This window comes from Chroicocephalus ridibundus, chromosome Z (genome assembly GCF_963924245.1).
Source record: "Chroicocephalus ridibundus chromosome Z, bChrRid1.1, whole genome shotgun sequence".
Classification (NCBI taxonomy): Eukaryota; Metazoa; Chordata; class Aves; order Charadriiformes; family Laridae; genus Chroicocephalus; species Chroicocephalus ridibundus.
This window is the reverse complement of record NC_086316.1, coordinates 33,495,790-33,512,278: the sequence shown is the minus strand read 5'-3', so window position 1 is coordinate 33,512,278 and position 16,489 is coordinate 33,495,790. Positions and strand designations below refer to the sequence as shown.

The 16,489-nt window shown below is 42.6% G+C and overlaps 1 protein-coding gene across 3 annotated transcripts in view; it reads right to left on the bottom strand.

The window, feature by feature from the left end:
* Positions 1–16,489, bottom strand: part of PIGG (phosphatidylinositol glycan anchor biosynthesis class G (EMM blood group)) — a 92,440-nt gene that overhangs the window by 20,770 nt on the left and 55,181 nt on the right. For 2 of the 3 annotated variants that reach the window (XM_063319930.1, XM_063319932.1), the window contains one exon: positions 14,713–14,876. In XM_063319930.1, the coding sequence (XP_063176000.1) occupies positions 14,713–14,876 (164 nt within the window). Of the gene's footprint in view, positions 1–12,271; positions 12,330–14,712; positions 14,877–16,489 lie in introns of all 3 variants that reach the window. The other variant, XM_063319931.1, reaches the window with a different exon arrangement.

The window sequence follows — 16,489 nt, the reverse complement described above, 5'->3', positions numbered from 1 at the left end:
GGGAGAAGCAAGTTGCCCAAACCACGACACAAGTACAAAAGAAAGAAAAAACATGCAAGACTGTGAAACTACAGAGAGATGCAAAGTGCCTATGACGGGGAAAGGGCACTCAAGAGAGGGAAAGCCAAGAGAGAAGAAAGCAGGTGACAAAAAGTATGCAAGAGAGGAAAAATTATACAGTGGAAAAGTGTATCAGAGAAAGAGCAATAAGAGGGCTAGTGAGAAGGAGAGGTGAAAACAAAAAGGGATAGAGAGTGAAAACAGAAGAAAAGTAAACTGAGAGGGAGAGAAAAAGGTTGGGGGAGGAGAGGGAGAGAGTAAGAGAGTGAAGCAGGGGAGGCAAGAGAAAGAGACAGATAGCAGGGTCCAGAGCATGAAAGGGAGAAAAAAGAAAAATCACGTGGGACAGGAAACATGAGCGAAAGGAAAAACTGCAAGCAGGAGAGATTAAATTATGCAACAGGAAGAAAGCATGCAAGACGAGGAAAGAATGGGAAAGCAAGACAGAAGAGGAAAGCAAAAGAGTGAGCGGGAACAAGAGAAAAAAAAACACACAAGAGAGGTAAAGCACACAAGAGACAAAAGGGAAGCATGAGAGAGAGTGTGTCTAAGAGTGAAAATGCAAGATAGACAGGGGTAGTGGGGAGCATGCTGTGCAAGAGAGAGGGATCATGAGCAACAGAGAGGAGAAAGCACGAGAGACAGACTGAAAGCATACATGATGGAAAGTACATGCAAGAAAGGAAATGTTTCAGAGATGGAAAACTATGGAAGGGATGAGGAGAACAAAAGACAGAGTGGCAAAGCAACAGGGGGAGAGGGAAAGTGAGGCAGAACAAGAGAGGGAAGTGCAAAAGAGAGGAAAAACGAGGACGAGGAGAGTATGTTCAGGAGAGAAGACAAGCAAGGGGCGGGGGGTGATAGAAGGGAAGTGCATTGGAGAGAGAGGAGAAAAACTCTTAGACAAATCACGAGAGAGAGACAAATCAGGTGTGAGGTAAGGCAACACAAAGCAAAGCATGTCAGAGAGAGGTGCAGCACAAGAAAGAGGGAGGAAAAGCGCAAGGAAAAGTGAGCAAGTGGAAAAGTCTCTGTGAAAGTGAGGGAAGAAAGCGTGCAAGACGGGGAGAAAGCAAGAGACCATGGGAGAGAAGAAACATGTTAGAGGGTGTGCTAGTGAGCATGACCATGCAAGGGAGACAAGGAAAGCAAGAGGGAGAGAAGCACACGCAACAGGGAAAGCTTAACAAGAGAGTGGGAAAGCATGTCCAAGAGAAAGGCAAAGCACATCCAAGTGAGGGAAAACATGTCTGAGAGAAATGGAAAGCTCAGGAGAGGGAAAGCAAGAGAAGGAGAAGTGAGCAATCAAGAGTGAAATAGTGAACAACAGAGTGACAGCACAAGCAAGAAACCACAAGCATGAGCAGGAAAGTGCACACAAGAAAGAGGAAAACTGTCGGAGATGGAAGAGCATGCGGGAGACAGGCAAAGAGAGTCCATGAGAGAGGGGAATCAGGTTGGGGGGAAGGCAGGTGAAGACAGGAAAGCAGGCAAAACAAGGTGGGTGGGAAGGGCACAGGACAGAGGGAGGGGAAAAAGCAAGAGAAAATGGAAACATGAGAAACAACAGCAACAGATAGCAAGGAATAGCACAAGAGAGGGAAGAAAAGCAAAAGTAAAAGAAAGCACAAGTGGGAAAGTGCAAGCAAAAGAGGAAAACTGCAAAAGCAAGAACATGTAAAAGAGAAAATGTCTGAGAGAAGGAAAGCACATCTGAGAAAGGAGAATAACTTGGAAGGGAGGAGGAGAGAGAGAAATACATTGGTAAAGTGAGAGCAATAGTAAGAACTAGGGAGATGGGGGTGGGAAGGGGAGTGGGGAACAGAAGAAATAGAAAATACAAAATAAACATGCAAGAGCGTGAATGCTCACAAGAACATGAGAGATAAGGAAACCGAGAGAGAGGCAAAACATGTATGAGAGGCAAAGTACATCAGAGAGAGGAAATGTGTGTTTAAGATTGTGAGAGAGGGGAATGGACTGTGAAAGAAAAAGCTGATCAGAATGAGAGGGAAAGCACACCTGAAAGAGAGAGACAATTTCTGTGAGAGGGGAAGAACAGGGCCAAGGAGAGGGACAGAGCAGGGGGACATAACAGAGAGGGACATAGGGATATACCTGGCCAGACAGAGGGAACTAAGACAGTGAGAAAGCACGTAGCAAAGCAGGAAAGCATGTCTGAGGGAGAGAGACAAATGAAAGGACAGAGAGAGGGAGTACTAAGAAAGCCCAAGACAGGCAGGCAGAAGGAACGTCAGAGTAAGACTGGGGTGTAATATGTAAGGGAGAAAGAGAACACATTTGAGACAAAATGGAAAGCCCAAGAGTCAGATGGGGAGATAGAGAGGGATACCAAGAGCAAGGAAGAGGGACAGGGAGTAAACAGAAATAGCAAACAATGGAGAGAAAGCACAAGTGAGGGATTGAAAGCATGAGTGAGACGGAAAGTGTGTGCAAGAATGTGTCAGAGATGGATGGAAAAGTATATGAGGGATGGAGAAAATGAGAGAGGCAAAGCAAGGGAGAATGAAAAAGACAAGCACAAGAGAAAAACATGTAAGAAGCAAAGTGTGTGAGGGAGAGAGGCAAAACATATCTGGAAGAGAAGGACTGCTAGGGAGCAGGGACATAACAGAGAGGAAACGCACATCTAAGAGATGGAAAGATGGGAGACAGAGCAAAAGAGACCAAGGAAGCACAGGAGAGGGGACAGAGAGAACTGGAGACAGAGATAGGTGGGGGAGAGGGGAGGCAGGAAGAAAGAGATGAAGAGTGAGATGGAAAGTTCAAAAGAGAGAGGAACAGTTGGAGGGGGTGGTTGAGAGGGAGGGATAGCGAGCAAGAGAGAGATGTATAGCAAGACAGAGTGCAGGATAGCAAGCGAGACAGAGGGGCATAGTGAGAGACTGAAAGCTTGAGTGAGATAAAATGCAAATAAGAGAAAAATTGAGATTGAAATGCATAAGAGGGCAGAAAAGGATGTTAGACAGGAAAGCAAGAGAGAATGAGAGCAAAGTACGTAAACTGAGACACCACCAGCAAAAGACATAAGACAAAGCAGCATGGTGTATATGAGAGAGGGAGAGTGGCAAAGCATGCTCCCAAGAGGCAAAGCTTGCATGCATGAGAGGTAAAGCATGAGCACATGAGCCTGAGAAGTGAGAGAGAGAGAAAGCATACATGCATGCAAGAAAGAAAGGCAAAGTGCACGCGCAAGAGAGAGGCAAAGCACAAATGAGGGAAAGGCAAAGAACATGAAAGGTAAAGCACACATGAGAGGCAAAGTGTGCATGAGCGAGACAATATGCATGCAAGAAAGACAACATGCACAAGGGGGGAAATGCATGTAAGGGAGGAAGTGTGCAAGAGGGGAGAAGTGCACACAAGAAGGGGAAGCACATGAGCAGAGGGAAGTGCACACAAGGGGCAAAGTGACAGAATGAGACAGGGAAGCAGAGAGGTAGAAGAAAAAAACCATGAGAGAAGCACAGCACATAAGACAGTGAAATGCAGGAGAGGCAAAATATGCAGGAGAAAGAAAGCATCGGAGAGCAGGGAAAGCGTAAGACAGGGAAAATACATGCAAGAGGCATGTAGAATCATTTAGGATGGAAAAGGCACTTAAGATCATCGCGTCCAACCATTAACCTAACATTACCAAGTCCACCACTAAACCATGTCCCTAAGCACCACATCTACACATCTTTTAAATACTTCCAGGGATGGTGACTCAACCACTTCCCTGGGCAGCCTGTTCCAATGCTTGACAACCCTTTGGGTGAAGAAATTTTTCCTAATATCCAATATAAACTTCCCCTGGTGCAACTTGAGGCCATTTCCTCTTGTCCTATTGCTTGTTAATTGGGAGCAGAGACCAATATCCACCTTGCTACAACCTCCTTTCAGGTGGCTGTAGAAAGTGGTAAGGTCTCCCCTCAGCCTCCTTTTCTCCAGACTAAACAACCCCAGTTCCCTTAGCCGCTCCTCATAAGACTTGTGCTCCAGACCCTTCACCAGCTTCGTTGCTCTTCTTTGGACATGCGCCAGCACCTCAATGTCTTTTTTGTAGTGAGGGACCCAAAATGAACACAGTATTCAAGATGTGGCCTCACCAATGCTGAGTACATGGGGATGATCACTTCCGGAAGTCCTGCTGTCCACACTATTTCTGTTACAAGCCAGGATGCTGTTGGCCTTCTTGGCCTCCTGGGCACACTGCTGGCTCATATTCAACAGGTTGTCAAGCAATACCCTCAGGTCCTTTTCCGCCAGGCAGCTTCCCAGCCACTCTTCCACAAGTCTGTAGTGTTCCCTGGTGTTGTTCTGACCCAAGAAGAGGACTTGGCACTTGGCCTTGTTGTACCTCATACAACTGGCCTCAGCGCATCAATTCACCCTGTCCAGATCCCTCTGTAGAATCTTCCTACCCTCAAGCAGATCAACACTGCCGTCCAACTTGGTGTCATCTGTAGACTTCCTGAGGGTGCACTCGATCCCCTTGTCCAGGTTGTTGATAAAGTTATTAATCAGAACTGGTCCCAATACTGCGCTCAGGGGAACACCACTTGTGACCAGCTGCCAACTGGATTTAACTCCATTCACCACAAATCCTTGGGCCTGGCCACCCAGCCATTTTTTTACCCAGCAAAGTATATGCCCATCCAAGGCATGAGCAGCCAGTTTCTCCACAAGTATACTGTGGGAACCGGTGTTACAGGCTTTCTAAAGTCTAGGTAGACAACATCCACAGACTTTCCCTTTTCCACTAAGCGGACTATCTTGTCAGACAAGGAGATCAGGTTAGTAAAGCAGGATGCAATCCCCTCACCCAGATCATTGATAAGGATATACATAAGCAGCAGGCAAAGTACATCAGAGAGAAGGGCAAAAGGCACACAGGAAAAGCGTGTCAGAGAGAGGAAAATATGTCTGCAGAGAGAAAGAAACAGAGGAAGCCTCAGAGTGAGACAGAATGTGAGAGAGGGGGGAAAAGGGGGAAAGAGACAACAGAGACAAGGAAGAGAAAGAAAGGGAAAGAAAGGGGCAGAGAGAGGAGGGCAAGCTAGTGTGTGTGGGGAGGGACTCAAGAAAGCTTAAAAGATGCAGGCAAACTGCATCCACAAGAGGGGAAATGCAAATCTAAGAAGGAGGGAAAGCAGGTCCAAGACAATATGAAAGCAGGGTATAGTTGGAGGGAGCTCCACAAATGAAGAGGAAATACTATCCAGACAGAAGGGACAGAGAGCAAGTGAGAAGGAGAAAGCGTAAGTGAGAGACTGCAAGCTTAAGAAAGGGAAAGTGCACGCAAGAAAGGAAAATCTGTCAGAGACAGGAAACCATACAAAGCAGAGGGAAAACAAGAGACAAAGAGGAAAAGAGAGAATGAAGGAAGGAAGTGCAAGAGAAAGAAAAGGCACATGAGAGGGAAGGTGTGAGAGAGAAGAGGGACCCAGGTAAGAGGTTGAATGTGCAACAGAGAGGGAAAGTGCAAGCAATTTGAATTTGTAAGAATTTGAGTATGTGTGTGAGAGATGGAAAAAGTGTGAGACACAAGAAAGGAGAAAATCTACAGAAGGGAAAGGAAGACAGAAAAAGGAAAAGCAAGAGGCACAAGGAGGCGCAAGACAAAGAGAACAAAAGTACGCAAGAGAGAAAGAAAGCAAGGGAGAGACAAAGCACATTCAAGTAATAGAGGGAGAGCATGCGTGAGAAGTCTGCGTGCAGGAGGGAGAAAGTGCATGCGCAAGGAGAAGAATGTATGTGTGAGAGGGGGAATCAGGCTGGGGGAGCCTGCAAGAGTAAGGGGGAAGTGTGCAAGAGGGGAAACACACAAAGGAGGGGAGGAATGCACAAAGGAGATGGGAGTGCGCCAACCAGGGGAAGAGCACAAAGGAGGGGGAAGCAGGCAAGAGAGAGAGGGGCACACATGAGAGAAGGTGGAAGTGTGTATGAGCCGGGCAGAAGTGTGTAAGAGAAGGTGGAATTTTGTGTGAGGTGGGGAGAAATTGCACATAAAGCAGGGAGAATGCGTGCCTGTGAGAGAGAAAGCACAACAGGGAGAGGGAGAAAGTATGCATGAGCGAGAGGAAAACCATGAGGGGGTATAATGAGGGGGGAAGTGTGAGGGAGAAAGCGCACAAGGACGAAAGCACATGGAGAAGCACGCTTGCAAAGGGGCAGAATCACGAGAAGGACAGATCTGCATCAGGGAGGAGAGTGCGAGAGTGGGGAAGCCCATGAGAGAGAGGTAAGTGTGTGTGAGGAGGGGAAGCATGTGCACAAGAGGAGTGAAGCATAAGCGCAAGAGGTGGAAAAAGCCTGAACACAAAAGAGACGGGGAACATCCACGCATGAGAGATGATGAAAGCCCAGGCATGAGATGGGGAAGGAGCACAAGGAGGGGATGCATCTGTGAGAGGGTGGGAACACAAGAGAGAGAGGAATAGCTTGGGGGCGAGAGGAGAGAAGGGAAAACAGGTGTAAAGCAAGACAGAGACAGCCGGGGTGTGGGGATAGAGGGGGGATAGCAAGAGAGAAGCATGAACAAAGGTACAAGAACACTGTATAAAACCACATTCAGGGTGCCCCAGTTTGGCTGGGACACCTCATGCACATGAATAAATATTTACTCTTGCAAAGTCTACAGTTCGCGTCTTTGTGTCTCTCCTCAGTCAGCACAGGCCAGTTGTGAGTTTTTGTGACAAGACGGAAAATGCACAAGAGAGAAGGCAAGTGTGAGAGAGAGACAGGCAAAGCATGCACAAGTGAAAGGCAAAGCACATCAAAGAGGTATAAAGTGCCCAAGAGAGAAGGGAAGCCTCGGAGGCAGGGGTTGCTGAGGGGATAGCAAGAGAAAGAGGGGGATGGGGAGGATACCAAGCAAGGTAAAGAGAGAGAAATCGAGTGAGTGAGAGAGAGGGACAGCAAGCAAGAGAGAATGATGGACAATGAGTCAGAGACAGAAGGGAAGCACACAGGAAAGTGTAACTTCACTTTATAGCAGCACCAAGCTTCAGGGTCCTTCCTCTACTAACAGCTGTGTGGACTAATCAAAGAAAACTTCTTAGATGCCAGTATAGACAAACCTAATCCCTTTCATCACAATTTACTAGAATTCCTTTAATTGCATCCCAGTGCCCACGATTTTTGAAAATAACATGCCACATGACTACTTGCTATCCTGCAACTCTGATGCAAGTTAGCTTTCCTCTTAAGCTCCAACAGCCGTGGTTCACTAATAATAGGAAGGGCTACCAGAAGTTTATTTACAGACACAAGACTTAAACAACCTTCTTTTCATTATTTTTTGTTCAGATTTTTAGAGGCTTTTCAAGTCTTTCTAGAGTTCTGCTAAGTCTAGATCCTGTCTAGATTGTCATTATTCTTTGAAGAAATTCTTACCCTTAATGGTAAGATGCTTACCATTAATGGATCACAGAATTTCTGCCTGAAATTGATGTCCCCTAGGCTATTCATGCCCCATGTCATTAATGTTGAGACTCTTAATAAACTTTGGTATGCATTAAATTTAATGAACTCTTTTGTGTAAGCAGCATTTGTAAATCTAGACATACAGGGTTGCAGAAAAATATTGTCTCACAATGCAGAAGTTCCAACCAAAAATAAAGGTCAAATACTGCATGCTTTTGTACAGCAAAGTGGTACTGCATACCTGCACCCTAGGTAGAGCAAGAAGCAGCTTGTAACTCTACAGATGCACTAAGAACTGAGAGGCTGTACAGTCAACTCAGCTATATGCTTCTGAGCATACTTCTATAAGTCAGATGAACACCAAATAAGCAAGAGTAGGAAGACAATGTAACCATAAAACCTCAAATTAGAGCTTGGGCAGGAATGAAAACCAATTTCAGAACCTTTTCCTTTCAAGTCAAGATCACCCACAAAGAAAAAGTGACAGACCACTTAAAAATTAAAAAGCATAATGTGCTTAGTTAAAGTGGCCCCTACCTAAGCCGGCAGTTCTGTTGATGAGAACAATCTCAAAGTAATGGCAATACACAGCATCAATAAAGCATTTAAAAGCTGTGTGGCCAACTCTACAATGCATTTGGGCAGGAGCTAGCACACTGGAGCACAAGTTCTCAATTAGGGTCATCAGTCATTACCAGAAAAACAAACCTCATGGTGGATATGCCAACTCTACCAAAAATTAGATCATAATTCTTTAAGTTTCTGTTCAGATGCTTAGTTCTATCTAGACAAAGGAAAAATAACCTAACTCATCCCAAATCCATGTATTTATAAATTCTGTGCACACAACTTTCCTTAACATTTACATAGAAAGTGCTTCAGCTCCTAAGACAGCTGCATAGCTGGTCCAAGGAGCAAGAGGATGGCATTTATTTTGAAAATGGCTTTGAAGCAACTTGTCATTTGTTTCTAACATAGAGGCAACTGCAGGCAACCCTACTTTTCTGGATCACTACTAAGAAAACACTTTTCAATACTAAGAGCCATGGCTGCCTGAAGGAAACTCAATAGGAAAAGTCAGTGCCTCACCAGCATCACAAAGAAATGAATGAAGAGGTATCCATCACAGAGCACTAATGACGAGAGAAATTTCCAACCATCAGTGCAATGACAGCATGTCAGGAGATACCTAAGCAAGTAAAATACTCTTGGCTTGTGGCAACAGAACCCCATTCCAATTTTATCAAATCACTCCCAGATCTCCATGCACATCAACGAACAAGTAGATACTTTCTTCTTTAAGTTTTATTTATTTTTTTATTTAGAGAACGGGATTGCTGGCAGACACAACAGATAACAAGTACTGCCATTATAGAGAACATAGTAGCAGTATATTCTTAGTGGCAAGCATTTTTTCAACTTCAATTAAAATAAGGAAGAGAGAATGGAGTGAAACCAGAAGAATTAAAAACTACTTATGTAAAATGCTGAAGGGTTCAGGGATAAATATTTGGATTGTTCCTTTGTCTTTAATGAGGGCTGCACCTCCTACCAGGGACTCAAAAAAAAAAGTATATTGAAACACTCACTGCATGTTCAGCTTATGTCAGAAAGAAAAAGGATTAATATATTAACATGGATTGTGAATGGGGGACTCAATGAATCAAACATATTAGGCTGAAGTTGGCAGAAGCTGATGTTAACTGCTGAAGTTCCTTTAGCAACCATGCCTTCCTAATTCTGTTTAGATCAGCATTATAAAAGAATTCACAATAAAACTTTGCTGTGCTGGCATTCTACACTAACAAAGTCAAGGCATAACATTAAAAGTTTTGTAACTATTAAAATAGTTACAAAACTATTTTGTAACTATTTGTAACTACTATCCCTCCTGTAAGGCATAACTTGCATTTTCAATACCTGAAAGCCATTTGCTAATATGAAAGCACTGTTATAACTTTTGATCACTAAGGAAGAAAAGCCAATAAGCGTGCAGCTTTCTAATGCTAGGAACCATCCACCAGTTCACCCTCATACCTTACTCATTAAACCAATTAAAACACAGATTCCAATGTACAAGAAATCTGAAAACTACCATGATGCCTAACTAAAGAGTGGTGATTACACAACACTATGACCATCACCCACATGACAATTTTATTTGGGTAGGAGCTTGAAAACTGAATCCATCTGGACTGTACTGAACAATGACATAGCATAATATAGGTCAGATTATCCAATATGGCCCTTTTTCCAGTCATAAGGATCCCAAAATGCAAAGTTCTACTTCAGATCAGACCAATATAGTGGTCACTATAAAAATTACCCCTTACATAAATCAGGTACTCTCTGGAATTTATGCAAGTCACACACAGCATACTTGGTTAAGTTTAGGTATCAGTTTAATCAGTACTCCCTGTCTCAAAAATAGTTTCAAGAGTTATTGGCTTCAGTCTCCATGGAAACTGTGCAAAGGATTCTTACTATTTCTGTCTATGAAAATCCCATCACATTTAAGCTGCCAAGTTTCTGAGGAGAGCCTGAAGAACTAAAAGTGGCAGTAATATCCATGTTACTGTCTATCACATGCCACTTAGTTATTTACCTTTCCATATGAGGAGAATATTTTATATTTCCACGTGTTTGATCAGATGGAAGCAAATTGTTGAAGGAGTTCCAACTCCATTTCCACAGCAAATGTGTTATTTCAAAACTTCCTTATCTTCTGTTCCATCATACCTTATTGGACAGATACATGGGCTACATGTATCTATCTAATGCACTTTCACCTCACAAGGAGGCTTTTAACACCATCTCCCATAACATCCTCACAGAAAAACTGATGCAGTCCAGGCTAGGAAAGTGGGCAGTGAGGTGCACTGAAAACCGCATAAATTACAGGCTCACGCAGTTGAGATCAACAGTCCTCCACCTGGAGGCCAGTAACTAGCAGTCTGCCCCAGGGCTTGACACTGGGGCCCATAGTGTTTGACATCTTCATGAATGACCTGGACAATGGGACAGAGTGCCCCCTTGGCAAGTTTGCAAACAATACAGAACTGGGAGGAGTGGTTGATACAGTAGATGGGTCTGCTGCCACTCAGAGGCACCTCAACAGGCTAGAGAAATGAGCTGACAAGAAACTCAAGAAGCTTAGCAAAGGGAGATGCCAAATCCTGCACCTGGGGAAGAAAACCATGCACCAAGACAGACTTGGGGTTGACCATATGGAAAACAGCTTGGCAGAGAAGGACATAGGTTGTTCCTGGCGAACAAGTTAAACATAAGCAAGCAATATTCCCTTGAGCCAACCCAGGGCTTTAGTGGGAAAAGTAGAGCCAGAAGGTTGAGGAAGGTGGTCTTTCTTCTCTGCTTAGCAGTGGCGAGATCCCATTTGGAGTTCTGGATACCGTTCTGGGCTACCCAGTGTAAGACAGACATGGGTGTACTGGAGCAAGTCCACTGAAAGGTGACAAAGATGATGAAGGATTGGAGCACCTGACATAAAATGAGAGGCTGAGAAAGCTGAGGTTGTTTAGCCTTCAGTACAGAAGGCTCAGCAGGGATCTCTCCAATGTTCATAAATATTTGATGGGCAAAAGTAAAGAAGGTGTACCCAGACTGTTCTCAGTGGTGCCCAGTGAAAGGGTGAAAGGCAATGGACACAAACTAGAACATAACAAATTCCCCTGGAACGTCAGAAAACAACTGTTTTACTGTGAGGGTTGTCATACGCTGGAACGGGTTGCCCAAGGAGACCTTAGAGTGTCCATCCTTGGAGATACTCAGAAACCAATTAGACATGGCCCTGATGAGCATGCTCTGGTTGACCCTCCTTTGGACAGGAGGGTCAAGTATTCTGCGACTTCATAAATGCAAAGTGCGGAGAAAGGGAAGGATATGCATGTCTACTTGCCCCTAGGAAGTGACGCGCCAGTGGAGCTCAGCTTCTAAGAACTCCAGCAAGAAGCTCTGGTAAGCCAACCCAACTGATGCAGCTATAAATTACATGGGCTCTGCTAGAATAAACAAAGATCGATAGCACTGAAGTCAGACTTCCCAGGCCAGGTCAACTTCCTCAGATGCAATAGCTCTAAAATGGGCTGCAGGATGCTAGAGACTTTGCACTGCGGAGCAGTCCTGGGCCCATTCATTCCGCTAAGACGGTTCTATGATGAGTCAGGAGTCCTGACAACATCCTGGGGCAACCTAACAGGACTCACACAGCATACTCCAAAAAAAACCAGGGCAGCTGGATTCTTTTAGACCTTCCTATCCAGAGAAAGTGGGGAAAGGATCATCTTGCGCTCAGCACCACATTAAAAAAGGAAAAGGTTTGAATTTCACTGACCAAGGCATATTGCTTATAAAACAGTTAATAAGAAGCCTTTATAAAAAACATTCTAATTCATCCAGCAGTTCTTCGGAAAGCTCAGTCTCCCATACATTTAAGAAAACACATGAAGCAGATGAACCTCTGCCTTCTGCAGCTTCAGCTTTAGCTCCAAGGAATAACAACAAAATAATGAGACAACCATTTGGCCAGCAACATCAAAACATGAAATAAAAAGTGTGCAGACCAAGTTCTGAGCATCATAACATACCAATTTAAGCAAGTCCCAGCGGTACAGAGATTTCAGTCCAGAGTTATGCACTATTTCATAGAGGAAATGACCTTACCAGTTGACCCAAATGAACCTTAAAATGGCTACAGACACAAGCTGCTTGATGGAATCTACTTACATAAGCGATGTGGGTATTACGGGTCACAGCTACCCACCTGAGAGCAGTTTAAACCAGCACTGTACCTGGCAACACTACTTAGCTGAGCTTTTAATCTGCAAAAATTCAACCAAGAAAACATCAGAACAACAACGAACACTACTAGAGGCACATTATTTGAAACAATACTAAACAAGTACAGATCCTCAAAGATTTTGTTACATAAAGTTTTTTATTATTTTGTTAGAAGAGCTTTCAAAAAACATGCTATATGATATCATTTTCTCTTCATTGTATGTTAGTGTTCATCACAGTCTGCAGTCTCTAGGGTTTAAACAACATTAAAACTTGAGCTCTTTAAAAACATTACAGGAGCTCTTATTCTTTCCCTGTCCCTCCCCAGATAATGGCACTGAGGTGGTTTACTCCACTGTGCTCAGAGTCTTCAAAGGACAAGCAAAAAACTCCAGTTCCAAAGCACCTACAGTGTAATAATGAAGAATGAAAAGTGAGACTGCTAAAAAAGCCCACCAACATAAGAACATGGATGTGGCTAGTGAAACTGTCTAGCGTTATTTTAAACAAAGCATGGCAGAGGTACAAAGAAATCGGGAAAACCAGTAGATTAATAGAATGTAAATAATACTTAGCGTCATGGGTCACATATTTACTAGAAGACAAGGCAGGGCTTTTTATTTATACATGATAACTCTTTTTAAAGTGAGTTAAAAGAATGGAGAAAACTTGAAGAGCTTGGATACTGGGAAGATGTATTGATGGAACAAAGTAGTAACTAAAGCTAAAGTGAGGAGCATTAGAAGCAGAGAGTTAAAACTGAGTTTGGTGTCAAGACACCAGATAGCCAAGAAAATTCAAGAAAGGATTTTCTGTGGTTATATAAATCCAGACATCAATTATTAGTTTATACCACACCTACTCCTTCTGAAGCAAAAAAATATCAGAATGAACAGAGAAAAGGCTGGTTTTCTGAGACATTATACATAAAGACCGGTACTTAGACAGCATCAATCTATGTAAGACGAAAGATGACTTCAAGGTAGCTGGACTCAGACTAAGAGGTAATGTTCTACAGTGAATCTCAATCTCCACTAAGGAGTGCATTACTAGGGCAATGCAATAGCCCAGCACTGAGCTGCATAATTCTACTGCAATAAAGTAGACAGAGCTAGACATCTTTAGAGAGCAATACGGCAGACAGGCAAATCAATGAATAAGGTGAATAACAACTCTACCTGTTAAAGGTGCCTGTTAAAACATAGCAGTGGACTGTGCAGGCATTTAGCCTGTTAGAACAGGTCCTTCCTGGTTCAAAAACCTCCATTAGTTTATGCATCTTGGTCAGCTGGGGATCCCATCTCCTCACGCCTTCGATGAACACACATGTGCCAACACAAGCTCACAGTCCAAAACAAACAAGTGAAAGGAGGAGAAGCCAGAAAACAAAAAGCACTGACAGGATGAGACAAGATGATACTATGCAGATAAAGGGAAGTCAGAGCTTTACAGAGGATGACAATGCATAAGAGAAAGAACTGTGATAAACTAAACATCGTCTAAAATCCCACCTGCAAAGCCTGCTGCATAATTTTGTTCCCCATTTAAAAAATAAATAAAAATAAAATGTATATTTAAATTCCACAGACAATAGAGAAAAGACTCTGGGATGGTAAGAATTTAGTCACTATCAAATGTTATTTCTGTGAAAATATATCAAGTTTTTGCATTTGTGAACTGGTGTTATATGATGCACAATTTACAACTCCTATCTCTATTTTAACATACTGCATCTCTCAGTTTGAATGCCCTGGATGGTGACTGAAATGCAATACTAGAGAGTCCAGTTGGGTTTTACATGCACACTCTAAGTTACATAAGCATTTTCCAACTGTGTCTTCTTAAAATTCTAAAAGCACTAATTCATTTTACATTAGCCCATTCGCTACACAAGATACACAAAAGTACAAATATTTTAGCTACAAATGACTGCAATAACCAGTAACATACAATAAAATAAATCCGTTTTATTTATAAAATGTTGTATGTCACTATGTCAAACAAGCACAGACATTCAAAGAACAGCACGTTAGTTAACTTTGAATTCTACTCTATTACTTTAAAAAGTCCTTCTCAGGTTTCCTACTTAATACATTCCAAGAAGAATGTTTTTAGGCCACACGTGCTGTTACAACAAAATGTAGTAAAATTTTAAGTAATTTAGCACAGCAAACTGAGAACTCATTAAGAAATAAAATTAGTAAAACATACACGTATATTCCCAGTGCAAAACTTCTGCAGAGAAAATGAAACTGGAAGAGTGAGGTGATACTAACTCATACCAAAAAAAGAACATGTATTTTCTTAATAGAAACCTAACTTCCAAGGAAAACAATGATCGGAACAAAACTGTACACACTATATGGATGGTATTTATATCTGCAGTACATAGCGGAGCATTAATCTAGTTCCAAACATGATTACCTGCTAACTTCAGAACTCAAGTAGCAGAGCAGATGAATGGCCCAAAGCAAAGGTCCTGCATATGTTGCAAATGCTGTAAGGAAGATAGCTGGTATCTCCACATAGCTTTCTAGTCCCACAAAACCTGCTGAAATATCCACAGTAGCAATACCATTTGAATTTCCCTGAAAATAGGAATAAAAAAAAGGAAACATATAAGTATCTCCAAAGAAACGTTTAGGATACATTGGAATAATATTAATTATTGCACCATTTAAAGACTTATTCTTTAAGCCACTTTACAGTACAGCCATATTCTTTACATCCGAATTTCAATAAAGCAGCTTACCAAACAAGAGCTTCTCTTTCGCATTTACAGACTAATGAAGGCATAAACAGCATGATCTTTTGCTTGTCTTATTTTGTCTGCAAATTAACATGTTGTTTAATAGATTACATCAAAAAATATTTTAAAGCAAGCAGCTACACTTGCAGATTTCAGTCACGGTAATGAAAAAAAAAATGTTTTTTTCATCATGCATGGTTCAAACCCAAGATGTTAGGCCTGGTGCCAAAAACTGCCCTAGGAAATAAATATTTCTTGCCCTTAGAGACAACAGGGCTCTAATTTAGAGCTGTAGTGGAACACTACACTGCCCACCTGCCTGCCCCACAACACAAGGTGCTGCATGTAACCAGATTTAATCTAAGACAGGTATTTAAAACCTATAAAGAGGAAAACACAAGGAACATACAGCAATGAAAGTATCAAGAGCTGTCCAAGACTTGTATGTTTTACCTAGTTTTCTTATTCAGTGACTAACACCACTAAATAACAAGGAATAATATAAAATTGAAGGAAGCATTTTCCACCGAAAATGCCCAAGTATTTAACTTCATTCAAATACCTAAAGCAGCAAACACACCCTTTGATTAAGGCAGAATCTTCTTAGCTTAGCAGGTCACAGACAAGTTTCCTCAGACTACTGTGAAAGCTCTCAGACATTCTTACTCCACCTGGAGAAGCTGATTGGTTTCTACAGCGCTGGTATTCTAACAGCCATCAAACTCTCCTTTCCCCCATACAGAATGCCAGAACAACCCAAATGTAAGGACTGTCACCACCAATAGCCTCAGACCCAGTCCCAGCAGCCCATATGAGGAGCCGTGGCTCCTTCATTCCCTCCAACCTGATCTCCTCTCACCTTAGTGACTGCAGGCTTCTTGAACCGCAAGTTAGCCCAGCTATCACCAAATACATGTCTGGGTTGTCCACGAAATCCAGAACACACAGGAAAGCACGAAAAATAGGTAGCTATTTCACATACCTAAGTAACAAGACACCAGGGACAGCAAAAACCCTGTTCCTGAAACAAGTCTAAAATCTAAGGGAGAGAAAAGCCATCTACATTGACAGAATGGTTCAGAGCTCATTATCAGTGGTCGCTGTCTCTGTGATTCCTACCATGAAGATATCCCCAGAACGTAAGGGAAGCCTGAAGCTGTAACAGCGCAGTAAAGTATGAATTTTACCAAGACATCATACAGCAGAAAAATCTTGACTTATGACTGCCCGTCTTTCTCATTTTGACCTTCACCATGCACTACTGTAGTAAATTATCATCACACTGCACCAGTGTAATAAGTTACTGTTATGCATTTAGCGTAATCTTTGGGAATGAAAGGAGCAGAGCAACAAACAACTAATGATGAGCAGTTAAAGGAAAAGCATATCTGTGCCCTAGAACCTGTAAGATGAGACTGGAAAAGAAAGCTGTAAAACAAGACTCCTCCTCAG